Source organism: Panthera onca, chromosome B2, assembly GCF_046562875.1.
Source record: "Panthera onca isolate mPanOnc1 chromosome B2, mPanOnc1 haplotype 2, whole genome shotgun sequence".
NCBI classification, from domain to species: domain Eukaryota; kingdom Metazoa; phylum Chordata; class Mammalia; order Carnivora; family Felidae; genus Panthera; species Panthera onca.
In genome coordinates this window covers 50,211,664-50,239,129 of record NC_138343.1, presented here as the reverse complement: position 1 = coordinate 50,239,129, position 27,466 = coordinate 50,211,664, and the positions used below count along the sequence as shown (strand labels likewise).

General features: G+C 42.0%; 2 protein-coding genes and 1 long non-coding RNA gene across 9 annotated transcripts in view; 2 read left to right on the top strand and 1 right to left on the bottom strand.

Moving 5' to 3' along the window:
• LOC132667196 (uncharacterized) overlaps nucleotides 1-19,238 on the top strand; it is a 22,110-nt gene extending 2,872 nt beyond the window's left edge. For 2 of the 6 annotated variants that reach the window (XM_060615741.1, XM_060615744.2), the window contains exons 2-4: nucleotides 765-804; nucleotides 1,893-1,976; nucleotides 18,966-19,238. In XM_060615741.1, coding sequence (XP_060471724.1) covers nucleotides 1,940-1,976; nucleotides 18,966-19,108 — 180 coding nt within the window. In that variant the 5' untranslated portion in view covers nucleotides 765-804; nucleotides 1,893-1,939 and the 3' untranslated portion in view covers nucleotides 19,109-19,238. Of the gene's footprint in view, nucleotides 1-764; nucleotides 805-1,892; nucleotides 1,977-11,702; nucleotides 14,633-18,965 lie in introns of those variants that run through there. The other 4 variants (XM_060615746.2, XM_060615747.2, XM_060615745.1 and 1 more) reach the window with 3 other exon arrangements.
• Nucleotides 2,005-27,466, bottom strand: LOC132667198 (uncharacterized). The gene is made up of 3 exons (XR_009605039.3): nucleotides 27,043-27,466; nucleotides 4,077-4,293; nucleotides 2,005-3,927 (listed from the first exon to the last, which is right to left on the bottom strand). It is a non-coding gene; the product is annotated as an uncharacterized LOC132667198 (long non-coding RNA).
• The window catches only part of CILK1 (ciliogenesis associated kinase 1), a 36,405-nt gene continuing 28,070 nt past the window's right edge, over nucleotides 19,132-27,466 (top strand). For both annotated transcript variants that reach the window (XR_009605036.3, XM_060615739.3), the window contains exons 1-2: nucleotides 19,132-19,238; nucleotides 22,888-22,942. Coding sequence is in view for 1 of the 2 variants with exons in the window: in XM_060615739.3 (XP_060471722.3) it covers nucleotides 19,138-19,238; nucleotides 22,888-22,942 (156 nt within the window). In the remaining variant the exon portion in view is untranslated. The remainder of the gene's footprint in view (nucleotides 19,239-22,887; nucleotides 22,943-27,466) is intronic.

Genomic DNA, 27,466 nt, shown 5'->3' with positions numbered 1-27,466 from the left:
CAAGTCATGGCTCAGAGGACACGGCGACCACGCGGTGAATCCTCCGTGAGTGTTATCCTGCCCTTACTTAACATGGCTTGAGCTGAGGTTATCCCTGGCTGCAGCTCTGCTTCTGGGATCTGTTGCTGTTTTTCCATCTGAACCTTGCCAGGAACACTACTGCCTTCTCGTTTGTTTGTTTGTTTTTCTCTCACAGCGTCTCTTGCGGAAAGTGCCTCCGTTTCATTTTGCAGGACCTTGCTGAGTTGGAGTGTATCTAGCCCTTCTTTGTTTCTGTATGTGGGGTATGTGTGAGTGTCTCTATTTACGGCAGGACTGCTTGCATGGTGCTTTCTTGGCAGAATTCTGGGTACAGTGACCCTTCTGTGGATGTTGACCCCTCAGCCTGTGAGTAGGGTCTCACTGAACTGTAAATTCTCTCATTGGCAGGCTTTGCCAACCACAGCATCCTGAGAGGGGCCCTATGAGTAGAGAATTAGAAGGACCTCAGATGTGGTTGATGTGGTTGGCTGGGATTATGCACAGAGGTGTGCACAGGATGACTGACACACACACACGTGTTGTTTGGGGGTACGGTGCAACTGTATCATAGGTTGTGACTGTGCTCACCTTGAAACAGTTCTGACTTTCTTATCAATACACAGGTGTTCTAGAAAGTTACCTTATAAAAACAGTTGGGTAAAGCAAACTATTTTGTGGGGCGAATTGCATTCAAATGCTGTGTGTTTATGGCAGGAAGAAATCAGAAATGTCTTTACTTGCAGCCAAAGAAATGAAAGAAGAAACACAGGTCTTCTCAAGATGGTAAGGAAAGTTGATGTGGGCATTCACGCTCAATCCCTCTGCTCCTGGTGAGGTGCTGTGTGATGCTGGGAAAATACTACTATTCATCTGATCCTAGGGAATTACTCAGTCCAAGCGGAAAGCTTCCATTCCTGATTTCCTTGCAGGGAAACTGAAATGTCCTTGCACAGTGAGTAAGTGCCTGACTCGCTGCTTTGTAAGTCGGGAACCTTCATAGAAAGAGTGCTTGTGGTGGGGCTCACCTGTGCAGGTGGAATCAAACCCTATGTGTGTTGACCTGTGAGGTTGTCTCAGAGTTTGAAGAAACTACATCTTTGGAAGTCTGCCTCCTTTTTTTAAATATGTGGTTCAGGATTAACAATATATACTTTCTACAAAAGGGGAAATGGGGAGCATTTGATATATCATTAATAAATTCTTAAAACACTTCTTATATTCACACATTAAAAAGTATGCTAGTCTGGAGCACCTGGATGAGTCAGTCAGTTGAGCATCCGACTCGATTTTGGCTTATGTCATGATCCCATGGTTGTGGGATCAAGCCCCACATCGGGCTCTGCAGTGAGCATGGAGCCTGCTGTAGATTCTCTCTCTTTCCCTTTGCCCCTGTCCCCTGCTCACTCTCTCTCTCTCTAAAATGAAGGTGAAAAAAAAAGTTATAAAAGTATGCTACTCTGAAGATAACCAAGATTCTATTCGTAGTAATGAGGTCTCAAGATCTCATTGGTAAAGTGAGAGTATTGCATAATCATTAAGGTCCCATATAGGAAAAAGAAAATCTAACTCTGTAGTCTAAAGTTCCCTCAACCTTAAGCTGTGTCTATGATCTTAGCATTCAATCTATAGTAATTAGTATTGGGTTATATATTATCTTACTTTAAATTTTTCCTGAATTTTAAGTTTGTCACCTTAACTCAATTTTTTTAAGTGAAAGGACCATGACGGTACCTCACATTTCCTTTGATATGTTTTCCCCCACACCTGGGGCTGTGAGTAGCCACTTGATAAATGTGCAGTGATGGCCAGGAACTTGTGAGAGCCCCATATTTCTGAGGAAAGATCAATGTGAGTCATATTTTACCTTGTAGGTGTAATACGACCTGTGAGGAAGTGCTGATAACATGTGACTGCCCTCATGGTTACTATGAAAGATAATGGCCCAGAGCCAGAAGGTAAAGTATTATGGTATAACGTCCCACTACTATTTGACAATATTGTGAAAGTTACTCACTGCATGAGTAATAATAATAATAAGTAATAATTAATGATTTTGGCCTCTTGGACACTGCCTTTGCTCTGAAAGCCAATTTATTAAATTTTGATTTAACATAGGCAAAACTGAGAAAATAAAGATAACATATTTCTACGTGTTATCTTAGCTGTTAAAAAGCAAATGTTTTCTCAAATTTGTGTAAAAATTTTTAGGAGGATTCATAATTTTCATGCCCTGGCCCCCATGTTATTGTCCAATTTTTCAAAGAAGGAGGGGCACAAGGGGATGGGACAGCCGTGGACGTGGGGTTGGTGGTACAGGAAAATCACCAATAGTCACAATTACCCTTTACAGACCCATCATGTGCTCATTTCATTAATTTATTCATTCAACAAATGTTTGTTGTGAGCAGCTGTTTGTGCCAGCTGCATGCCAGGTACACGTCTAGGTGCTGGGCATGTAGTTATGAACATAATAAAACTTCTGCCCACAAAGTGCTTATATTCTCGGATATGTGGATCTTGAGAAACTTAACAGAAGACCATGGGGGAGGGGAAGGGGAAAAATAAAGTTACAAACAGAGAGGGAGGGAGCAAACCATAAGAGACTCTTAAATACAGAGAACAAACTGAGGGTTGATGGGGGGTGGGGGAGAGGGGAAAGTGGGTGATGGGCCTTGAGGAGGGCACTTGTTGGGATGAGCACTGGGTGTTGTATGGAAACCAATCTGACAATAAATTATATTTAAAAAAATTTTTTTAATTAAAAAAAAAAGCGCTTATATTCTCAGGATGAACACAATTTGTGTGAGCCACCCTGTAATCCAAGGGTACTCGAGGTGTTATTGGGGAGAGTACTTAAAATGTTTATGTGCAGATTTCCTGTTTCAGGGATAGAGAAGCTGTGCCTTGTAGTCATAGTCTGTCTGCTGCCTATTTTTTTAAATAGACTTTACTAGAACACAGCCCATTCATTTATGTATTGTCTGTGACCGCTTTGGTGCTACCTGGGCAGAGTTGAGTGGTTGTGGCAGAGACAGCCCTCAACGCCTAAAATATTTACCAGCCCTTCACAGAAAACGTTTGCTGACCCCTGCTCTATTTTATTTTTATATTAAGCCTTTACCTCTTTCATCTGTGTTACTGATTGGTTTGTTGTGTATGACAGCGTAGCATCTTCTGTGGACTGAGGTCAGCTCCTGAGTTAAAGGTGCTGTAATATCTGCACAATACCTGACATATGTGACTTGTTCTCGTTCACTGCCCCCATCTGCTCCTCACCCTACCTCGCCCACCCTTCCATACTGAGGTGGCAATCAGGCAGGCAGCTGGGGCCCGACTATCGCCACCCTCGATGGCCTTCTTGATTAAGCTTTGGGGACCATCCCCCAGCTCATCCACAGTGTCACACGAGTCAGGGTACAGTGATTCTTCCTCCAGCTCTTCAACATTTCACTCTTCCTTCAGTTCTTCACGGTCTGCATGAGCCACACACAACGACTTGTCCCAGTTTGAAAGTAACCTACAAGTGACTGAAGACTTTTTTTGGTTCAGGGCAGGGGCGCCCTTTGGTACCCTAGGAGAAGCAATGGGAAGTCATGGATCCTACTCGTGGTGTTAAGGACCCTGGTGCGTGAGAAGTTTTTTGCTCAGAAGTGGGATTGAAGGAGGAGACGGAGGGCGAGACTGGAATAGTTTCTGGGGAATAGCAGAGATACACCAGGTAGCTGATTTTCTTCTCCCTTCACTCCAGGTGATGCAGTAGCCAAAAGCATCTTTAATGCATTCCTTTGTCGAGGTAAAGGCAAGGCGGATTCCACGTAAAGAAGGCTCTTTTGGTCTTCTGGCTGCTGTCCCCAATGCAGAAAAAAGCACTATTCCAAGAGGCAAAGTACTTAGAAGACATTTTTGCTAAAATGAATATGAGCAGAAAGATTAGGCCCCAGAAAGAAAAATATAAACACAAATGTACTATTTTTAGTACCCTTTTAAAGTAAATTGACAACATTAACTCTTGTGAAGTTATGACACGTTTGAATATCAATACAATGTGTAATTACCTGAAGGATGAGGTAAAATGGAATTCCAAAGTGCCATGAGAAGGGCCATTTAATGATTTTGCACGTAATTCTGTTTTCCTCTGAGGATAGAAAGTTTTGGTGTAAAACGATTAAGGCTGAGGGAGAAAAGCTGCTCGGAGGGGTCTGAATTTAACATGGCTGGTAAACCACAACTGCCAGACAAGGCCAAGTTTGTGTACCGTTTTCTGTCTTCTTTCTTAAAAGAAAAAAAATAGTAATTATTACATCAATTCAATGACTCTCAAAGTTTAAGAATAAAGAATGGACTACTATTGTCCCTGCACCTATATTGTTTTCCAGGCTGTGAATGAGCAGGGTACATGGTATGAGCTGCTGGCCACAAGCAGATGTTCTTGGCCTCCGCTGAGGATTGAAGCTGGAGGGAGGGAGGGAATTGGGGCGGATTGCAGGAAGGTTTTCCCCAATGTCACCTAACCAGAGAAACCATAACATTTGTTTCAGAGATTTGCTGGAACTCTGAAAGCAAAATAAGGCTGCATGTCTGTGTTAGTGGAGTACAGCCTTTCCCAAAGGCCGAAGGCCTGATCTGATGACACTGAGGGGGCCTTTCTGTGATTCTCTGAGAAGCAGTGATTCCAGCATTGTGGTGGGAAAGCCCTGCCTTAGCCTTTCCATGGTATTTACTATTCTCCATTTCAGAATTTCACAGCATTTGTGGTCAGGTTAATTTGATTATCATTAATTTGCACATGAAGAAATAGCACTATGTTTGGAGATACTTACCAAGGGTGGTACAGGAAATAAATAGCAAAGACTAAAATTAAACTTTTGACCAAACAATGAGTACCTACTGTATGCAAGTGGAATGTGAGGTGTGAGGCCACAGAGATGAAGGAAGCATGGTGAGTGTCCCAGCTGATGCAGAGGGCAGGCTTGCATGTCACAGATCCCAGGGAGAGGCTAGCAATGAGGTGGGGACAGGATGCTGTTGTAGCTGGGGGAAAGAGCCATTAGCTGTGTCTCTTGTTGCAGGTTGGGACAGGAGGCTCTTGAGGTGCTGTTTGAGCTGGACTGAGAGGGAAGGAAAGGAGTAGATTCTGATTTGGGGGGCCTGGCTGAGTCAGTAGAGCACTGTCTTCTGAAAGAGATGTCATGTAGCATGCAGGGTCCCTCTGGTCTACTACCTTCCCTTTGCTAGCTTTTACATGGGTGACAGGAAACATGGAAACATTGGTCATTTTTTTAAAGTTTATTTATTTTTGAGAGAGAGAGAGAGAGAGAGAGAGAGACCACAAGTGGGGGAGGGGTAAAGAGAGCGAGGGAGACAGAGGATCCAAAGCGGGCTCCATGCTGACAGCAGAGAGCCTGACACAGGGCTCTCCCGATGTGAGGCTTAAACTCATGAGAGGTGAGGTTAGGACCTAAGCCAAAGTCAGACACTCAACCAACTGAGCCACTCAGGCGCCCCAGTCCTTTTTTTTCTAAGACAAAAACTAACTTGAATCCTTACACAGAGTCACAGAATCACTGATCATTAGAGAGGGAAAACCACCTCATTTCATCATGAGTCAGTTCAACATCCCGATTTCACAGAAGGTAAACCCAAGGATCAAGAGGTACTCCAAGTCACAGGGTTGGTGCCTGTGACCCTACCCATGTGATCTGGACGAGGTGGAGGAAATCCTAACTGAGAGCACTAATCTAAGTGATTAAACAGCTGTCTTACAGATGATGTATACCTCATACACCATTCTCTTTGTGTACTCTTCTCCTTTATTATGTATTCTGTAAAAGAAAACCAAGAAATCGGACTCAGAAGATACTGGGCCTGCATCAAATAGTGTTATGGGAAAAAGACTTCTGTTTAGTGTTCATTAGAAGACTGGATGTGTTGCAAAAAAATGAGGGTGTCAAGGGCATCTCAGCTTTAGCCAGAATAATGGTTTGGGGCAATCTACAATATGTGACATAGTCACAGAAAAATTATTCTGTTTGAATTAAAAAGAGGATTTTTAAATAGAGCACTAAATGATCCCAACAACAGTGACTTTGACTAAGTGGTGTGAGCATGGTTAAGTGGTCAAGGTTTCTCATCCCAGGTGGGTCCCAAGATAAAAGCAAAGGATGACTCCTGATACCAGGTTTAAAAACCCAAGGAGGGAGTGCCTGGCTGGCTTAGTGGAGCATCTAACTCTTGATTTGGGGGTCATGAGTTCAAGCCCCATGTTTGCTGTAAAGATTACATACGTACAGCTACACATACATTCAATAATAATAATAATAAAAACCTTTCCTTAAAAAAAAACAAAAACAAGACACAAAACCCCAAGGAGAAGGTGATTATTCTGCAGGACAGGTGAAGACATTCAAACATTATTACATCATTTGCTATTTAAAAGCATTCAACAAGCCTGTGAGCCCAGAGTCTATGTGACGATGCATTTGAGTTGAAAGTGGGATCCAGTCCCTCTTTATCTGCATCCACTTTGCCTCCATTGTAGACAATTGGTGCTGGGGAGGTCCCTGCTGGGTTCGCTGATGTTTGATTGCAGAATGAGGCCACCTAGAGCATGGCGACATCACTGGTTTCCGTATTTGGACTTTGAGCTACAAAGTACTTCTAATTCCTCCCATTCTCAGATCCTCAAAAGGTTTCATGATCTTTAGATCTTCTGCAACCTTACTTTTGAGTTTGGTACAGTCAGCCTGGGTTCCTATCTTAGTTCTATCACTTACCAGTTACATAACCTTGGACAAGTCACTTATGTCTCAGTTTCCTGATCTAGAAAATTGGGGGGAGAGAGAATGATGGTAATAGTACTATGGACAAGTTGCTTGTGCCTCAGTTTCCTTATCTGTAAAATAGGGATAATAATAATAGTGTCTATGGATAGAGTTGTGAGATTTGAATGCATTAATATATGTAAAGCACTCATAATAGTACTATACACATGCTAAGTATTTAAATTATTATTGTTACTGCCCTTTTGGCTTCATTGATATATTAGGAGGCTAAGTGTGGCTTAGTTACAAGTGCTTTATCCAAATTAATTCTTGGAGTCCGAGCAGTATTTGGAGCACTGCTCATCATCAGGTTAGCCGATTCCCACGTTAAAGATGCGTGGCTGCATTCCTTTCACTACTACGGCAGTCAGTACTGGGAGCTGTGAATTCAAATTCCGTCAGAGGCAGAGGAAGAAATGTAGAAGACTCAGGAAAGCTGGGTATGTGCTTGTTAAACAGGAAAGGAATTGCTCTTCTCTTTTTAAAAAAAAAAAAAACATTTTTTTCTTCTCCAGTTTTTCTTCAAACGTGGCAGTTCGGGGCGGGGTGCCGCATGTGTTTCAGGCTAGTTTTTACTTTGTCTCTTTCAATAGAGGTACAGGAACAGAGAAATATTTTTCTACCAGTAACCGAGTGGTGTGAAGTTACAAAAATATATGACAACTAAAAATATTGGCGATCTATGTGGTATCCATTTTAGGGACAACAGGCAAGATGGGGACTGTGATGAGCATGGGGACCCTTGTCAAGTCTAAAAGGATGGTGACATTTCTCTAGCTACTTATTACCATAGAAGGCTAAGGATCCTGTGTTATTAGCTCTTCAGTTTTTCCAGAGAAACCCCAAATCTCATTTTTATATTAGAATTCCTACTTTTATTATTATTTTTTAATGTTTATTTATTTGGAGAGAGAGAGAGAGAGAGTGCATGTATATGAGGTGTGGAGGGGCAGAGAAGGGGGGAGGTGAATCCCAAGCAGGCTCCAGCCCCAGCATGGAGCTCCACGTGGGGCTTAATCTCACAACCCTGGGATCCAAGATCTGAACCAAAATCAAGGGTCAGACGTTAACCGATTGAGCCCCCAGGCGCCCGTAGAGCTCCTATTTTTATTTTTATTTTCAAAATTTATTTACTTTGAGAGAGACAGAGAAAGCAAAAGTACAGGATAGGGGGAGAGAGAGAAAAAGAGACTACTGTCAGCACTGAGCCTGACTCAGAGCTCAAACCCACCAACCACAAGATCCTGACCTGAGCCAAAATCAAGAATCGGACGCTTAACCAACTAGCGGCCCAGGCCCCCCCCCCATTTTTAAATGTAGCCTCAAAGCATACCTCTGAATTCAGTTCTCAGGCTGCTAGTTGGCAACCCCTGGTCCACACTTAGGAATCACCATATGCTAATGTCATATATTCAGGGATTTCAGTCAGCATTGTCAAGTCTTGTCCACTGTGCAAAATTAAAGAGAAATCCTCTCTGTATTTCAAAAAGGAACTCGTTGGGTAAGTAAGCACAGATTTCTCATCCCATTCCTAAAACATTCAACTTTGAATGAATGAAAAGCACTGCTCCATAATTCAGGTGATTGTTTGAAAGGCTTGGAGACTTTTGTTGGAGAGTAGTAGACTAAATAAGATCCCCCAAAGATACCAGGTCTGTGAATGTTACCTTATATGGTAAAATAGACTGCAGATGTGTATTAAATTAAGGAATTTGAGGTGAGGGGGGTACCCTCAATGATCTGGGTGGGCGTAAATGCAAATACAAGTTCTTAAAGAAGCAGAGGGAGATTTGACACCACCCAGATGAGAAGGCAACATGACCACAGACTGGAGTGATGCATCCACAGCCAAGGAAGGCCAGCAGCCACCAGAAGCTGGAAGAAACCAGGAAGGGATTTCCCCTAGAGCTTCTGAAGGAAGTGCCTACACCTTCATCTCAGCCCACTGAGAAGCCCAGTACTGGTTTCAGACTCTGACATCCAGAACTGTAAGAGAATAAATTTCTGTTGCTTTAAGCCACCAGGGTACTATTATAGTAGTTTGTTACAACAGCCATGGGAAACTAATTCAGCTGATAAGGAAGAGTTTATATATATATATATTTTTATATATATATATATATTTTTTAAACCTTTTTTAAGTTTATTTATGAGAGAGAGAGAGAGAGCATAAGCAGGGGAGGGGCAGAGAGAGAGGGAGACACAGAACCCGGAGGCTCCAGGCTCTGAGCTGTCAGCACAGAGCCTGACACCGGGCTTGAACTCACAAACCGGGAGATCATGACCTGAGCCGAAGTTGGACGCCCAACCGACCGAGCCACCCAGGCACCCCTATACATATTTTTAAAGGTTATTTTTTGTCAGCATATGGGTAAATGGCATGTCCTCAACAAGAGAAATTAGCCATTATTTAGAGATCAGTCGCCCAAAGCCTTAAGATTCCTTACCTGTGGTTCGCAAAATGACTTCTTGTGCACCTATAGCATTCTTGTTGTCTCCACACTCCTCCTGGGAACCTACCCCAACTGCCATGTCTCCTGGTCATTGTGTACGTTCCACCTCCTAGTTACATGGGAAGGTCCTACAGGCCAGATCCTCCTCCCACAGCTCTTTGGATCTTATGTCTCAGAACTGAGCATAGTCCCTTGTGCATAATTTTTCACATGTGTGGTATTTTGTTGCTACTTTAACTTTTTGAGCATATTTCAGATATTCCTGTATATCTGAAATATTTGTATACTTCTTTATTTCTTAAGTTTATTTATTTATTTTGATAAATAAGTTTATTTATTTTTTTATTTCATTTATTTATTTGAGAGAGAGAGGCAGAGAGAGAATCCTGAGCAGGCTGCATGCTGCCAGCACAGACCCCAATGTGGGGCTTGATCCCACAAACACTGAGGTCATGACCTGAGCTGAAACCAAGAGGTGGACACTCAACCAACTGAGCCACCCAGGGGCCCCAATATGTGTATACTTCTATAAAAATATATATCTCATATATTTCTATGTTGTGCAACATAAATGTGGGTAAACCTCACAACCATGGAAAAGACAGTACTTTGCATTTTTATCAAGTTGTAAAAAATTGTAAAATTTTTACCAGTTGTAAAGAACTCAAAAGTAGAAACTGTCTTCTCCTTATGTACTGAGATCTCAATGGAATGACTTACAGACACTATGTTGTGGAGAGGAGCAGACATGATGGGCTTGAGGGGAACCAGAATGGTACGACCATGATTTGTTTTCATACTGAGTTGAGTCAATTTGAGTTAGCTACAGTTTAAAAACATAGAGTAGTGCATAGTGGCTTTTGTTCTAAATGAGCATTCCAAAACACTCAGTTAATAAAATACACTGAAGTACCAAACTTTTTATTTCACATATGCATTTTACACATTTGATGGTTGTCTTCTTTTTGTCACTTAATTTTTGTCAAGAACTGACTCTGTAGATGTAGCTGTCTCTCAAGCATCAAAGAGGAGTGTACAATACAGGCAGTCATTAGTATGTTGAAACTTCTTTCCTGTTAAGACTCAGACTGAGAGTTCTTGGATTTCCTTGGTTGCCTTTCACTTAAGCTCTGTTGTTCCATGCGGTAAGTTTCACTATTGGTAACATCCAGAGTGGGTCCCAAGTGGGCATCAGAACGGTGTTGTCCATTGGGCCCTTATTAGAGGATTTACAGAATCTAGGTTTAGTTGCCAGCTATAGAGAATATTTATCTGGGAGCGCCATCTACCTAACTTGGAGGGACCTTCAAGGTCCAAGAGAAGTTGGGTTTGGATAAATCCTGGGGAGAAGAATCCTCAGTCCCAGCTGGCTAGTTGTGCAGGCAACTCTGAGTGACACCCAGGGCCATATTTGGACAGTCATGTTTGTTTCACCACAAGATTTGTAGTCATTTGTTCTTCCAGAATGGAAGCAGATCATGGTCGATGGAAAATAAACCTTAGGCTAGCAGAGAATTACTTCTTCTAATTTGTCTCCAGCTATATTCCTCTTTTAGTCTTCAAAACCATGCTAGCCACAGAAGTTCAAACTGTTGATTGATTAATCTACCACCTTCTGTATAGATAGAATTTTGTATTTGGCCTCTTAAGTCAGGGTAGCCTTAGTCTACTGTATCCAGAATGCTTTCGGCTGTACTCAATAGAATATCTAACATTGGCTTCAGCAACAAAGACCTTTAATTAGGTCATATAACAAGAAATCTAAAGCTGATATTTTCAGAGATCATATCATCATGGACTCAGCCTCCTCTTTCTTTCTTTTTATCCATTCTCAGCAGATTGGATTCTCATCTTTAGAGCTGATTTTTCATAGTCACTAGAAGGCTGTCTCAGCCCTAAACATTACAGTTTTATGCAACCATGTTAAAGGCAGAAACATAGGCCAGCCTCTTTGTCAATTGTCTTTTATCTTTCCTTCTCAGAAGCCTTTCTGTTTCCCTTACCAGCTCACTTTCCTTTCCATCTTCTAAGTGGGAGCCATAGTTCCATTCCTAAACAAATTTTAGTGAGAAGTGGAACTGCTTTGCTTGGCTTAGACTGATCAGAGTTCATGCCCTGGGGCTGTGGTAGGTGGCTGCCATCCCTGATTATGTTGGATCCTGAATAAAATCAGGGTTTTGTAAATTAAGCAAGAAGGGGAACATTGCTATTGGGTAGATCAGCAATGGCATCTGCTGTCTCTCCCTTCTTTTTTCTACTGCATTGTCCATTGCCCTGTTGTTTTCCCAGAGCAGCAGTGGGGTTTTGTTCGGTTTCAGATTATGACATGAGTCATCATATTTGGGCCACCACAAAAATGGTGAACTGAAAATACTGATCTCAAATGTATTTAACCAGTTCCTGCTGGGGTGTGCTCAGAATAGACTTTGGGTTGACTGATGCTTCTTGTGTGATGCTAATTTGAATAATACCACTGCATTTTTTTTAGTATGGGAAATAATCCACTAGAGTAGAGACTAGAAGGCCAAGAGAATGGCCATGGTTCTGTTCTATGGATCCAGACATAGCGTAACTAATCCTTCTCTCTTATACCCCTTTGTACACTTGAAACTATGATCATGGCTTCCTAAGTCTCTTTCACTTCAAGTATTCTTTCTTCAACTACTCTTCTTGTGTGTTTATTTAGGCCCTTGATTGTGTTCTTCAATATCTCTCAAAGTTTGTCATCCAGAGTTGTGCAATGTATCAACCTTGTCTGAATGCTGTGCTCCTAATAAGAGCTCCAATAATGCATTGTCTTTGGAAAAAATAAAACCGCTTGTAGCTATCTATGGAGCATCTCCAGTGAGAGGTTTTGTACATACATCAAATTCAACACCTTAGAAAACAGACCCATTATTTCTGCACCTTGTCTGAGTAACACAAACACACATTCCCTACTCCAAACCTGTATCTCCTGTATCTGAGATTCATCCAGTCAGGGACCTTCGTTCAGGCCTTCAGCAGGTATCACCTGGACTACTGCAGACCCTCCAAACTAGTCTCTATGCTTCTAGTGTCTCTATCCTAACATCTGTTTGTTCTCCAGAAGGATCTTTCTCCAATCATTTCCCTGCTTGAAAGCCCTGGAGAGCTCCCCCCTGCAGAGTAAAGACCAAATTCCTGCATGACAAATATACCCCTTCTCTGCTGGGTCCTACCCTGAGTTTCTAGGCATTTCCTGCCATTTCCTTTACTGCCCTCCATGGTCTTTATGTCCTAACCCTATACTTCACAGCCTAGTTCCACATTAGAATCACCTGGAGAGCTTTCTTAACTACTGAAACTCATTCCCCCCCCACCCCCGCCCCCGACCTCATTCCCTAGAGGTGGGGCCTGGGCATCAGTTATTTGTTAAAAGGTGATTCTAGGGGCGCCTGGGTGGCTCAGTCAATTGAGCGTCTGACTTCGGCTCAGGTCATGATCTTGTGGTTCGTGAGTTTGAGCCCCGCGTCGAGCTCTGTGGTGACAGCTCAGAGCCTGGAGCCTGCTTCGGATTCTGTGTCTCCCTCTCTCTCTGCCCCTACCCTGCTCGCATTCTCTCTCTCAAAAATAAACATTAATTAAAAAATTTTTTTAAAAGGTGATTCTAATGTTCAGCCAGGGATGGAACCACTAGGCATTTGCCCTCCTGTGAACACACCAAGGTCCCATACCACCGACATTTCACACATAGCTTCCGCCATCTGTAATTCCTTTTTCTCCCTTTTCTGTATAACAAAACTTTGCTCATTCTTCAATATCTCCATACTACCTCTTCTCCAAAGGGTTGTCAGATCCCTCCCTCCACTCAGGAGTTGGTTGCTCTCTGTACCATATTCTCATGGTACTTTCTACATTTTTTTGGATCGTGTCTGTTGTTATTTAAGGAAAGACCCTTATCTTATCCATAATGTGCCCCTAAAGCTTTGCATAATGCTTAGCATCTTAGTAAAGGTTCAGTAAAATTATACACTGTCAACCTGACATCAGTGCCTGAAGAGACACTAGTTTGACCCATTTTACAATCATTTATGTAATTACCTGAAATAATGTAAGATTAAAAAGCAGCTATCATGGCATGGTGAGAGTCAAATTTTGCTAGAGTAATTGAATTTTGTTCTATGATAATATGACAAACTATAACAAAGAGAAATTGTTAGGGTGGCCATGTTAAATAAATGACTCTATCTTAACTTCACTCAAGTTCTTAATTCTTTCACAAACAGCTTTCTCAACGATAATCTAGGAAAGCACTATCCCAATCATACACTTTAATTGGATGAGGAAGTAATAGGACACTAACTACCAAAGAAGGGCTTCTATGATTAATAATTTATAGATATGCATCAGTAGTATGACGCCATTGCAAAAAAAAAAGTGGGGGAGAGCCCACGTGGTACTGGAATGTACATCATTATTAAGATTGGTCACCACAACTCATCAAGGGGATGGAGAAATGTGTGAGGATTCAGAGATGAATGCCAAAGATAATTAAAGGAGTGGAAAAAGGTCCTATGAGGAAAGGTTGCATAATTAAAGCACAAGAAGGCTGAGAGACACACATTGGATTACTAATTTCATGTCCACACATATTTTTGTGAGTTTCTTTATATCTGCAAAAAAACAAAGCATGAGGAAATTAGCTTAAATTAGAACAGGCAAGTTTTAGTTGGACATTAAGAAAAATATTCTATTTAATTGGATTATAAAATACAAATCTGATCATGTTATTCTCAAGTTAAAAAAAAAAAAAATAACTAACGCCCCACTGCCTCTAACTCAAAGCCTCCTTTTTTCTTTCTTTCTTTTTTTTAATAGAGCATGTGATTTATTAGCTGATATGTGACAAATCAAGGTACCAGTGATTTTTAGGAAGATGACATACAACAATGGTTTAGGAATTTTTATTTGTTGGAAATGAAATTATGAATGATGTAGAAATCATATATGTCATCAAAAATAGATGGAGATAAATATGAAAAAGGGGAAAACAAATGCAGAGTCAAAAATTGCCTATGTTGTGGTTCAAGTACTCTTTCTGTGTTATGTTGAGACACAGCCATGGTGTATGATAGTGTTCTAATAGGGGTTTTGTTTTTAATTTTTTTAGTGTTTATTTATTTTTGAGACAGAGAAAGACAGAGCGTGAACGGGGGAGGGTCAGAGAGAGGGAGACATAGAATCTGAAGCAGGCTCCAGGCTCCAAGCTGTCAGCACAGAGCCCAGCGCGGGGCTTGAACTCATGGAGTGTGAGATCATGCCCTGAGCCGAAGTTGGATGCTTAACCGACTGAGCCACCCAGGCGCCCCTCTAATAGTAAGTTTTATTGAATAAATCTACATTTGTATGTTTTAAGCTGAAATAAAATGATTCCCTTCCTCTACCATTTTGAAGAGCACTTTTAAGCTCCTAATGTAGAGTAATTTAAAACATACAGGAAGAAACTTGCAAGAATCGTACAAAGAAAACCCATATACCTTTACCCCAGTTTACCTATTATTCACATTTTACCCCATTTGTTCCCTCTCTATACTCACACCCTTCCCTCTCACACACATAATATTTTTGTTCTACCCAGTGGAGAAGAAATTGCATACATCATGGTCCTTTACTTATATATCCTTCAGGATGTATTTTCTAAAACTAACACTGTTCTTATAGAACCTCAGGACAAGCATCAACTTCAGGAAATGTAATACAGATGCAGTACTTTTACCTAATCTGTCATCTGTATTCCAGTCGTTTCCACTAATCCAATGACGTCCTTTGTAGTGCTTCCTTCTCCCCTAGTACAGAATCCAGTCGAAGCCTCTGTTTTTCAAAATGGCATCTGAGGCCCTCCACAAATAAAACTCTGGGGTTCTGTCTCTCCAGTTCCAAGCTCCCCACCCCCTCCCTCCCAGGTTGAAGCCTCTATGCCTTTGTTTCAGCTCCTTGGACTGCTAGAATGTCTTACCTAACAGAACACCTACTTTTCTTGTTTTTTTTCAAGCTCCATCTTTTATCAAGACTTTGCTTATGCCCTCCTCAGCCCAGATGGAATTGACCTAGCTGGAAGCCAGGGGCAGGCTTTCTCTTTAACCCCTCCCACGTCCTGTACCTCAAATCTAAGTGTTTTTGAAATACCTTAGTGCATATTCATGAGTATATATCTGGGCCCACCCACCAGCCTCATCCCCTGCCATGAGACTAGGATCTTTGAGAAAAGGAACGATATTGTATATTCTTTGTATCCCCAGGCTTTAACATAGGGTCTATCATACAGAAGATGCTTTATAAATATTTATCAATCAGCAATGGAATACATCACTATAAAGAGCTGCTGCAGGAGGTTGCAGGGAGTTTGATCCTGTAGCGCTTCAAGATGAAGGAAAATGCCCCTTTAACCAGGGGCCTTAAAATGGCTCTAGAGGGAGGGAATGAGTTTGCAATGAGGGAAGCTTAATCTCAGAAAGCTCTCCAGTTATATGATAGAGTGTGGTGAAGTCAGACATAACCTTTACATGTAAAGCTTCCTGAGGTCTTGCACAACCTTCACAAGAACATAGACTGGTTTTTTTGGTTTTTTGTTTTTTTAACCCATCCCTTCATCTACCTCCCCTCTGGCAACCACAGTTTGTTCTCTATACTTAACAGTCTTTTTTGTTTGTCTCCTTTGTTTTGTTTTGTTTCTTAAACTCCACATGTGAGTGAAATCATATGGTATTTGTCTTTCCCTGACTGACTTATTTCACTTAACATACTCTCTCGGTCCATCTATGTTGTTGCAAATGGCAAGGTTCATTCTTTTTTATGGCTGAGTACTATTCGTGTGTGTGTGTGTGTGTGTGTGTGTGTGTGTGTGTCACATCTTCTTTATCCATCAATCTATCAATGGACACTTGGGTTGCTTCCATATCTTGACTATTCTAAATAATGCTGCAATAAACATAGAGGTGCATATATGTTTTTGAATTAGTGTTTTCTTTTTCTTTGGGTAAATACCCAATAGTGCAGTTACTGGATCACATGGTAATTATATTTTTAATTTTTTGAGGAACCTCCATGCCACAGTGGCTACACCAGTTTGCATTCTCACTAATAGTGCACAGGGGTTCCTTTTTCTCCACATCCTCACTAACACTTGTTGTTTCTTTATTTTAGCCATCCTGACAGGTGTGAGGTGATATCTTGTATTTTTGACTTACAGGTCCCTGATGATGAGTGATACTGAGTATCTTTTCATGTGTCTGTTGGCCATCTGTAGGTCTTTTTTGGAAAAATGTCTATTCAGGCCCCTGCACATTTTTAATTGAATTATTTGTTTCTTTGGGGTTCAGTTGTATCAGTTCTTTATATATTTTGAACATTAACCCCTTATCAGATACATCATTTGCAAATATCTCCTCCCATTCAGTAGGTTGTAACCAGATTTATTTTTTAATATTTTATTTTATTAAAAAAAATTTTTAATGTAATCTCTACTCCCAACATAGGGCTCAAACTCACAATCCTCAGATCATGTGTCACATGCTCCACCAGCTGAGCCACCCAGGTGCCCCTGGATTTATTTTTAATTCTGAACTAATTTTAGATTTCCAGAAGAGTTGCAAAAAATACTGCAGAGAATTCCTAGAAATCCTTCACTCATCTTCCCCTGATATTAATATCTTCCATAACCATAAAACAATGATCAAAACTAGGAAATTAGCATTGGCACTATGCTATTAACTAAACTACAGACCTTATTCAAATTTCACCAACTTTTCCACTAATGTCTTTTTTCTGTTCCAGGATCCAATTCAGGATCCCATATTGCATTTAGGTGTCATGTCTCTTTAATTGCCTCCAATCTGTGACAGTTCTTCAGCCTATCCCTGCCTTTTATGATCTTGACACTTTTGAAGACTATTAGTCATTTGTTTGTAGAATGTCCCTCATTTTGGGTTTGTCTGAAGTTTTCCTATGAATAGATTGAAGTTCTGCATTTTTGATAAGAATGCCACGGAAGCGATATGCCCTTCTCAAAGCATCATATCCAGAGTTCATGATGTCATAAGTTTTATTAATGGTTACATTGAATTTGATCACTTGGACAAGGAAGTTTTTGCTGGATTTTTCCTTATGGAGTTAATCGTCTTTCCTTTTGGAGTTAGTGTCTTAAGAGATACTTTGAAACTATGCAAATATCCAGTTTCTCCTCAACCTTTCATTCATTAATAGTTGCATCCATCAGTGAATGTTGTCTGTAACAAATCTTACTGTGGTATTTACCTAATAGTGAATTTTTTATTTTCCTCTTTCCATCAGCATTTATTCACTGGAATTCTTCTGGAAGGAGAAGCTGCATAGACTGGATTTAGGTGCAGAATGTCACATACTTCTAATCAGTATTCTCTGATCTTTTGGCTTCTCACTAATTAGTTTGACAGCTATAGGTTTTTTTGTTTGTTTGTTTGTTTTTTAATACCTTTATTTTCAAGGTGCCTGGCTGGCTCAGTTGGTAGAGCATGTGACTCTTGATCTCAGGGTCATAAGTTCAAGCCCCATGTTGGGTGTAGAGCTTATATTAAAAAAACAACTTATTTTTATTTTGGCTTTTATATTTTATTAATGTTTACATAAAAGCATTGCAATCACTTAAGTTATTACTACATATTCTCTATTACCAGGCAGACTGAATGACTCAATTTTATAAATTGAAAAATCAGTGATTTATTAAAGAAAACACAACTGAATGACTTTTTTTTTTTAAGTTTATTTATTTTGAGAGAGAGAGTGAGCCAGCATGAGCAAGGGAGGGACAGAGAGAGAGGGAGGGAGAGAATCCCAAGCAGGCTCCATGCTGTCAGCACAGAGCCCTGTGCAGGGCTCTATCTCACAGACTGAGATCATGACCTGAGCTGAGATCAAGAATCAAATGCTTAACTGACTGAGCCACCCAGGTGCCCCACAACTCAATGACTTTAAAAGGGCATACCCTACATATAGACCTTAAGAAATTAGTTGTTCTTTGTTTAGCTTCTGTACGTCTAGTAGTAAAAATAATACTGTTGATGCCTAGCCACAAATAGTTCGTGGAGCACATGTAAGTTCCGTATCAGGAGAGCTTTAATTTTAGCATTTCTTGGCTTTGTTACATTGGAAATCGTAGCAGAATTACACAGAACACAGTATATTTAGTACTAAATCTGGACTAAATATACAGATTCTTGTAGCTCGGCAATTTTTGTCGACCATAGTTTTCATGCAGTGTTTGCCCACAGTGGCTGGTCAGCAGAAAAGCATTGAATTGGAACGGATTCATTTCTGAGTCAGTGACGAATTCACTTTCCAAGAATGGTATCTCTCATTTTGTAAAAATTGGAAAAGAGCATTATTTAGGCCAGAGGTTGGCAAACTTTTTCTGTAAAGGGCCAGATGATAAATACTTTAGGTTTTGTAGGCCATATGGTCTTTGTCACAACCACTCACCTCTGTTCTTGTGTGAATGCAGCTGTCGACAGTATGCAAGTAGGTGGCCATAACTGTGTTCCGATAAAACTTTATTTACAACAACAGGTGGCGGCCTGGGGGGTTATAGTTTGCTGACTCCTGATTTAGATGATAAAAATACCCAAACTTAAAATGTACCTTAGCAATTACCCTTGTCTCTCATTTTTCTCTCCAGGCAGAAGACTGATCTTTGAAAATATGTATTTGGGAGATAGTCACGTTCTGTTGAATACCTTGTGCTGGTGCTGCCATCGAAAAATCTGGTTACACTCCGGGGAGGCCTGCTGCCTCTGCAGGACTGCACCGCCTCGGCCCTGAGATGAGTGTCCGGCCTGAGCGGGCACACCATGAATAGATACACAACGATCAAGCAACTTGGGGATGGAACCTATGGTTCCGTCCTACTGGGACGAAGCATTGAGTCTGGGGAGCTGATTGCTATTAAAAAGTAAGTTTTATTCTTCACTCGCATCAATTCATCCTCAACTATACATTGTCAACATCGTTTTAACTCCACCTTCTGCATTTCTCATCATTGCAAATTTTCTAAAGGTACGTGGATGGGAGGCATGGAGGAAAGTCTTAGACACTGATTTCTGTGGGCTCGATGACTGTTGGCCCTGGAATGCTCATGTCAAAGGTCTTAAACACATTCCTACTTTAGATTTGCATATGATGTGAGTACTTTTCCAGAGTGTCTTATATTGTGACATAGTAATGAGCAGGGTAAGAAAGATTTTATTGGAAAGGAAACTGAAACCCTGAGAAGGACTTAATTTGGATCATTTACACAGGTAGCAGTCTGGGGACTACTGTCTTCACCTCCCCACCCCACTTGCCTTTTGCAATCTGAGTCCAGTCTCACTGTCTTAGTTATCTGTTGCTGCATAACAATTTACCCCAAGGATTCATGGTTTAAAACTATACACATTTATTATCTCACAGTTTCTGTGAGTCAGGAGTCTTGGCATGGTTTAGGTGAGTTCTTTAGAGTCTCTCATGAAGCTGCAATCAAGGTGTTGGCCAGTGCTGGGGTCTTATCTGAAGGCTGGGCTGGGAATGGATCCACTTCTAGGCTTACTCACTCACGTGATTACGGGCAGCATTCAATACCTACTGGGTGGTTGCACCAAGGGCCTCAGTTCCCTGCTGGCTATTGGCTAGAGGCTGTTCTCTGTCCTTTACCATGTGGGCCTCCCCAGAGAGCCGCTTACACCATGATACCTTGCTTCAAGACATGGGGGCCACAAAGGCAATGAGAGAGGCTTCTACCAAGATGGAAGTTACATCTTTTTGCTTTTGTAAACTAATCACAGAAGTGACATCCTCTCACAGATGGCTGATTCCATTGGTTAGAAGCAAGTCATTAAAGGAGAGGTGTTATGCAATACCAGGAGGTGGGAGGCTTCGGGGACAATTTTAAGGCCTTCCTGCTACACCCATCTCTATATCCAGTCACTTTCTCAACATCTCCATTTTGGATACCTGCAGATACGTCAGACTCGTTATATCCCAAACTGAGCTTATATCCGACGTTTTCCCTCTCTCGCCCCAAACCTGTTTCTCTGTCAGTGTTTCCTATCTTGATAAATGACACTGCCATCCCCTCAAAACCTGCATATCCTCCTGACTTCCCTCCATAGGCCCAGCATTGGCCGTCTAGACCCATAGATTCCAACTACCATATATTTATCTGATCCACCTACTTCTCTGTATTCTCCCTGCTAACCTCCCATTCAACCCATTATCATTTACCACCTCTGCCACTAGAGGAATTTCCCCTATAGGGATCCTGGCTTCCATTCTACCCCTTCTCTATTCCAGTCTGAAAGAATTACTTTAAACACATGAATCTAATTGTCTAAAACCATTTGTGCCAAACGCTGTGTCCCCTCCGCCCCGTAAAGTTGCCTTGTCCTACCTGAATTCAGCATGCTATGTGTACAGTTCTGTGCCTACTACCAGCACCCCCTCCCCAAGTGCACTTGAGAGACTCTCAACCAGGGCACCTTCCACACAGGTCTTTAGAAGGTCCCCAACAGGACTGAGCCCCAGTTGCCCACCTTGTTATCAGCTCAGTAACGCACCCTTAAGTGGGTTTCCCATCCCTCCATTCCCAGTTTCTCTGTTCCTTGCCCTGGCTTTCTGGAATCTCGTCCCAAATAAACTACCTGCACCCAAGTCCTTGCCTCAGGCTCTGCTTTCAGAGGAACCCAAACTACAGCAGTTTGCAGTATCTTCCTAGCAATTTTAGGATCAAGCTCCCGGTTTTTAATGGGACCTAAAACTTGCCATATCACTTGGCCACTGCCTGATTTCTTCAGCTTTCTCTCCTGTCACTACCCCACTGTCGATTTTGTTCTAGCCACTCTGGCCTTTCAGCTTCTTGAACTCACCAAATATCTTTCTGCCCCAGTCTTCACATGATATTCCCTACCTCCCACCTTCATAGGCCAATTGATCTTTCAGGTCTTAATTGAAACATCACCTCATTCCACAAGTGCTTTCTGACACACCAGGCTAAATTAGGTCACTTTGGGGTCCGCTCTCACCATGTCCTGTGCCGTTCCTTCCTAGCACTCAGCACAGAAAGTGATTAAATGCCTGCCTTCCCACTGCAATGTCAGTTCCATGAGGGATGCCCCTTTCATTATATCTCCAGTGCAGACAAAGCCCCTGCCACGTGGTTGGGGGCTAAATAATATTTGGGGCATGAACAAAGGAACTGGTTACTATGCTAGCAGACGGTATGATGCTGGGGACAGAGTATGAGAATGAGGTGGAGAGATGGAAGTTGGTTTCTTATTGGCCAACAGTGAGACCTTGGGAAAAATGACATGACTTTTCTGTTTCTTCGTTTCCTCACTTGCCCCATCTATTTCCTGGGGCTGCTGGAAGAGCCAAAGGAGACCATGTGATTGCAGTGCAATGAAAGATATAACCTTGAAACTTGGATTTCTGGTTGGCCCATAGAGTTCTCTCTCTCTCCCCTCAGGCTGTAGGCCGGGGTTGGCAAACTTTTTCTGTACACGGCTATGCAGTAAATATTTCAGGCTTTGTAGGCCATATGGTCTCTATCACAACTCAGTTCTGCTATCGTGTAAAAGCAGCCATAGGCTATGTATAAATGAATGAGTGTGGTTGTATTCCAATAAAACTCTTTATGGAAGCTGAAATTTGAATTTCATAAAATTATTACCTATCATGAGATCTTATTTTTCTTTTGATTTTTTTTCCCCACCCATTTAAAAATATGATAAATTGGGGCACCTGGGTGGCTCAGTTGGTTGGGCGACTGACTTCGGCTCAGGTCATGATCTCACGGTTCGTGGGTTCGAGCCCCACAGCGGGCTCTTTGCTGACAGCTCAGAGCCTGGAGCCTGCTTCCGATTCTGTGTCTCCCTCTCTCTGCACCTCCCCTGCTCGTGCTCTGTCTCTCTCTGACTCTCAAAAAATAAATAAATTTTAATAAAAAAAAATTTTTTTAATAAAAATATGATAAATCATTCTTAGCTCACAGGCTGCATGAAAACAGATGGTGGGGTGCAGTTGGCTCATGGGCCATCATTTGCCAACCCCTATACCAGAGGGTCTAGAACTGTGTTGTCCAACAGGGTGGCAAGTAACCAAATGGCATTTAAATTTAAATGTTATTAAAAATGAAGTTCCTATATTGTGCTAGCCATATTCCACTACACAGTACCCATATGTGTCTAGTCCAGTGGCTACCATACTGGATAGTACAGAGCATTCCCATCAGTACAGAAAGTTCTATTGGAGAGCTCTATTATAGATCAAATAAGCCTGAGGGATTTGCCTCCAGGGCAAGGTTAGCCAATTAGTGATAGAACAAGACAGCAGGTGAAGCCTCCTTGGACTGCACTGTACCATCCCTTTGGGGAAGCTTTGTGATGTAGCATCAATCGCACTGCCAAACTGTCAAATAGAATGCTGTTTTGGATAGTGTAATATTTGGTAGAAATTGAAACCAACTCTAAGCACTATTCACTGGATTTAGAATGGAAACATTTTTGAACAAGAAAGTTTAGCCTGTTACTGGGAATAAGCATGCTATTTGTTTCTTTGTTCTCTTTTAGAATGAAAAGAAAGTTTTATTCCTGGGAGGAATGCATGAACCTTCGGGAGGTTAAGGTATTTATTAATACACCAGGGGATAATTTATGTATGGTTGATTAAAATAGCTTTATACATGCTTAGATTTGTGATTGATTGGAGTTAGTCATGCTGTTTGAATTGTTTCATTGATGCCAACAAAAGGGGGCAAATGACAACATTATACAGCTAATAGCTCAAGGGAGAAGGTTCCCATGCCATTATATTGGTGAATATACTTTTTTAAACTTTGGTATTAGATAAACCACGGATTTATTTTGATCTCACAGTTTCCCACTAATGTCCTTTTTCTTTCAAATTGTGATGAAACACACATATGTAAAATGTACCCTATTACCAGTTTGTAAGTGTACATTTGCTGGTATCACATACGCTCATACTGCTATGCAGCCTTCACCTCCATGCACCTCTAAAACTCCCTTCATCTTGTAAACCTGAAACTCTTTACCTACAAAACAGTAACTTCTCGTGACCAATCCCCCAACCCTTGGCAACTGCCATTCTACTCTCTGTCTCTATGACTTTGACCACTCTGGGTACCTCACGTAAGTGGAATCATTACAGCATTTGTCTTTTTGTGACTGGCTTATTTCACTTAGCATAAAGTCTTCAAGCTTCTTCAAGGTTCATGTCTTAGTGTGTGTCAGAATTTCCTTCCTTTTTAAGGCAGAATCATATTCCACTGTAGGTATAGACCACATTTTGTTTATCCATTCATCCATTGGTGGACACTTGGGTTGCTCCCCACCTTCTGGCTATTGTGAATCATCCCATTTCTTTTATTTTTTTTTAAGTTTGTCTGTTTTGAGAAAGAGAGAAAGAGAAAGAGAGAGAGAGAGAGAGAGAGAGAGAGAATCTCAAGCAGGCTCCAAACTCAGCACGGATCCTGACATCGGACTCAATCCCACGACCATGAGATCATGACATGAGCCGAAATCAAGAGCCTGCTGCCTAACCAACTGAGCCACCCAAGCGTCCCTGGACCTTCCCATTTCTTTAAGCTCTTCCTTTCCACTGGCTCCTTCTCTTCAGCCTATAAATAAATATATGTGCCTGCCATTCTCCCTAATCAGCCTCAGCCTTCTCTCTCCGGGAGCTTCCACCCCTTCCCTTTCCTTGCTTAGTCTTCCAGACTTTTCCCTTTGCCATCATTTCCCCACCTGCCATGGACTTTCCATGTAATTGAATCATGCATTTGCCCCTGCAACTCTACTGAAGCTGCTGTCCTAAAAGTCACCTGTTGCCAAATCCAGTTCATTTTTTCAGACATTTTTATGCCTGTGGTGTTGGATGCTGTCCTCTCCCAGGACTGTGTAACTCTGCTTTTGTCCAGCTGTCCCACCTCTTTCTTGCCTCACCAACTGCTCCGTGGTTCACCCTTTAAATAGTGATGATTTCTTACATTCCATCCTTAGCAATTTTCTTCTTTGCTCTGAACCTCCTCCTGAGTAATTTCATATCTTTGCCTTGCTTCAGTGGTCTCACCAAATCTCTTATCCTGTGTACGCATTAGACCAAGGGTTGATGAGTGGCCACGTCCTGTTCCTGTAAATACAATTTTATTGGAACACAGCCATGCCCACTTGTTTCTGTAGTGCCTATGGCTGATTTCACGCTTTGATGGCAAGGTTGAGTAGTTGCAGCAGGGACTATATAGCCTCGAAAGCCTAAAATATTTATTCTCAGTCCCTTTAAGAAAAGCTTGCTGACACCTGTTTCAGCCCCATATATCCAGCTGCTTAGTGGATACCAGTGCCTAAATTTTCTAGAATGTCTGCTTCCCCAGTTGTCCTGTTTTCCCCCTCTTCTGTTAATTATCATTTACTCCTTCACCCACAAACTGCAGCTCATTGCAGGTGGCCTGTGTGACCTCACTCCCTCCATATCTCACCCCTCCTGTGTGCTGCTCCCAGAAAGATCTCCATTACATTCAGCTGTTCACACACTACGTACCGTTTACTGAGAAGCTATTATGAGCCAGGAAGCACCTTAGGTGCTTTACATGCACTGTCTTATTTTATCGTCACAACTACCCCATGAGGAAAATTTTAGTATCTTGAGTTTGCTGCTGAGAATAGCTCAGGCCCAGAGACTCAGTAACTTGGCTTGAGGTAAATACAACTCTAAGCTACAGAGCTTTGTTTCAAACCCACATTTGTTAGCTTCAGTGGGTGTATACCTGGCATCCAAACAGTGCCTTCCCTGCCCACTTCCCCAGTTGAAGTCTTCTGGGTGAGCCTCCTTCAGAACCTAACTGGGGTAGTTCTCATCCCTCAGGCATAGCCGACTGCCCCTCCACTCCCCCGCCCATACCTAAGAAGGGCTTCTTTCAGGACTCACTCTTTCCCTTCCACTGACTTCTTTATCTGGATGCTACTCTTCCTTCAAGTCACATTTCAGATGACATACTCACTGACCGCTCAGAGTTTGCTGATTACTCCTTCTTGAAATGTTTCTGATGTTCCTTGTCTCTGTCATTCTCTTGACCCTAAGAAGATCTCCCTTATTCTGTTTTATGGATTTTGTATTCGTGTCCTCTCTTCCCTATTAGGCTGTTTGCCTCATCTAGGCAAGGACTGTGTCTTCTGCCCCAGGGTACCTTTGGGGAGCAATACATTGCAGTTTTGTTAATAGTTAAGAACCGTCACCCAAACGGGGATAAATAATCTCTATTAGGACTGCTGACCTGGGTTTAATTTGCTATTTCTGCTTCTCTGCTCTAATTGTCCTGTCTTTTCCTCTCCTTGTAAACTCTTCCTGGGCCAAAATAAGATGCCTAATTCCCCCCACACAATTAATCCCTTTTATATTAAACTAATGTAGACTTTAACTTGCCTGTGATCCTTGCTCAGAAAAAAACTGCAAGGGGCACGGGGGTGGCTCAGTCGGTTAAGTGTCTGACTCTTGGTTTCGGCTCAGGTCATGAACTCACAGTTCGTGGGCTTGAACCCTGCATTGGGCTCTATGCTGACAGCATGGAGCCTGCTCAGGATTCTCTCATTCTCCCTCTCTCTCTGCCCCTCCTCCACTCGACCTCTCAAGCTCTCTTTCTCTCTCAAAATAAACATTAAAAGAAGAAGAAGAAACAAACAAACAAACAAACAAGAACTGCTAGCTCTTCTTAGACTTCTTAGCCAGCAATTTGTGCTCAAAACATATATCAGGCCAAGCATGGAAGGTACCCTACTCCTTGCCTAGAATCCCCTTCTCGAAAAGCTTAAAAACCTACTTCATTTTCCCCTGAATTAATTTGCCCCATTCATTCTGCTTATCCACTGGGTATCTCAGCCATTGCAGTGATGCGTTTTAAGCAAATAGGTAGAAAAGAAGGCCACAGGGTGAATACTTACAAGCCAAGCAATGTTTGTGCTTGTTACTTTTGGAGAACCTGGAAGCCAACTTAACTGAAACAGGTAATCAGCCACGTTGGGTGATTCTAGAAGGATCTGTCCTTTGGTTGAGGATTTCCTGCCAGAGGGGCTCCTTGGTGGGAGCTTGTCTTTCAGGGAAGAACCTCCTGAAGAGTTTTATTTTGTTCTCATTCACTGGCCACATTTCCTCTCCCTTCCCAGCTGCTTGAAGTTACTCTATCATATTATAGCACTCCCAACCTCTGATTCTTTGGGTGCGTTATTACTGACTGTCTTTCTAGATTTGGATATTCGCAGGGGCACCTGGGTGACTCAGTCGGTTGAGCGTCCAACTTTGGCTCAGGTCATGATCTCGCGATTTGTGAGTTTGAGCCCCCCATCGGGCTCTGTGCTGATAGTTCAGAGCCTGGAGCCTGCATCAGATTCTGTGTCTCCCTCTCTCTCTGCTGGACCCCTACTCATGCTATGTCAAACATAAGGAGGGCTTTACAGTGTATTATTATTGGAGTCACTACTGTGAGGAAAAGCCTTTTGGAATTGAAGAGCTCATCCCACTGTCCAGCGGCCCTTTGAGGCTCCCTTGAAGGAGACTGTCAATCACGTTCTGACCATCTGGTGAGCAAACCAGCAGTTTCTCTAGCTGTCGTACATGAACAGGATTGCTGCTCACAAATACAAAAGTGTACTATTTCCCCATCAACAAAATTAATAATGCAAACAGAAAAGTTTACGCGTGGCTGTACTCACATGGATGTGCCAGGAACAGGAAAACTGCATGTGCGCCAAGATGAAGAATCAGGTCACGCCCCGTCTTCTGAGCCACCCTCTTCTTTCTCATCCCCTGCCTGACGTTTTCGCCTTTGCTGTTCTTAGAAGCGGAGCTATTTCTCCCATCTCACTTCAGGGTCTTTGCAGTGAGATTTCTCCTCCTCCTTTCTCCTTTAAAACTCACATCGTAAGGAGTGCTGTGTGCCTCATGGACACACATGAGTCAGAGGGAAATTGAGAGCCTTGGGCTATGAGCCTCTTGTCTATTTGAACAATTTCCTGTCCAAAGGGTCTGCAGACTGTTGGCTGGTCATCTCAGCCCAGAGCAGCTGCCTTCTCTAATATGAACAACCAAAGCTTCAGCTTCCAGTTGGTTCCCTTCTGGCCATTTTCATGGCATGAA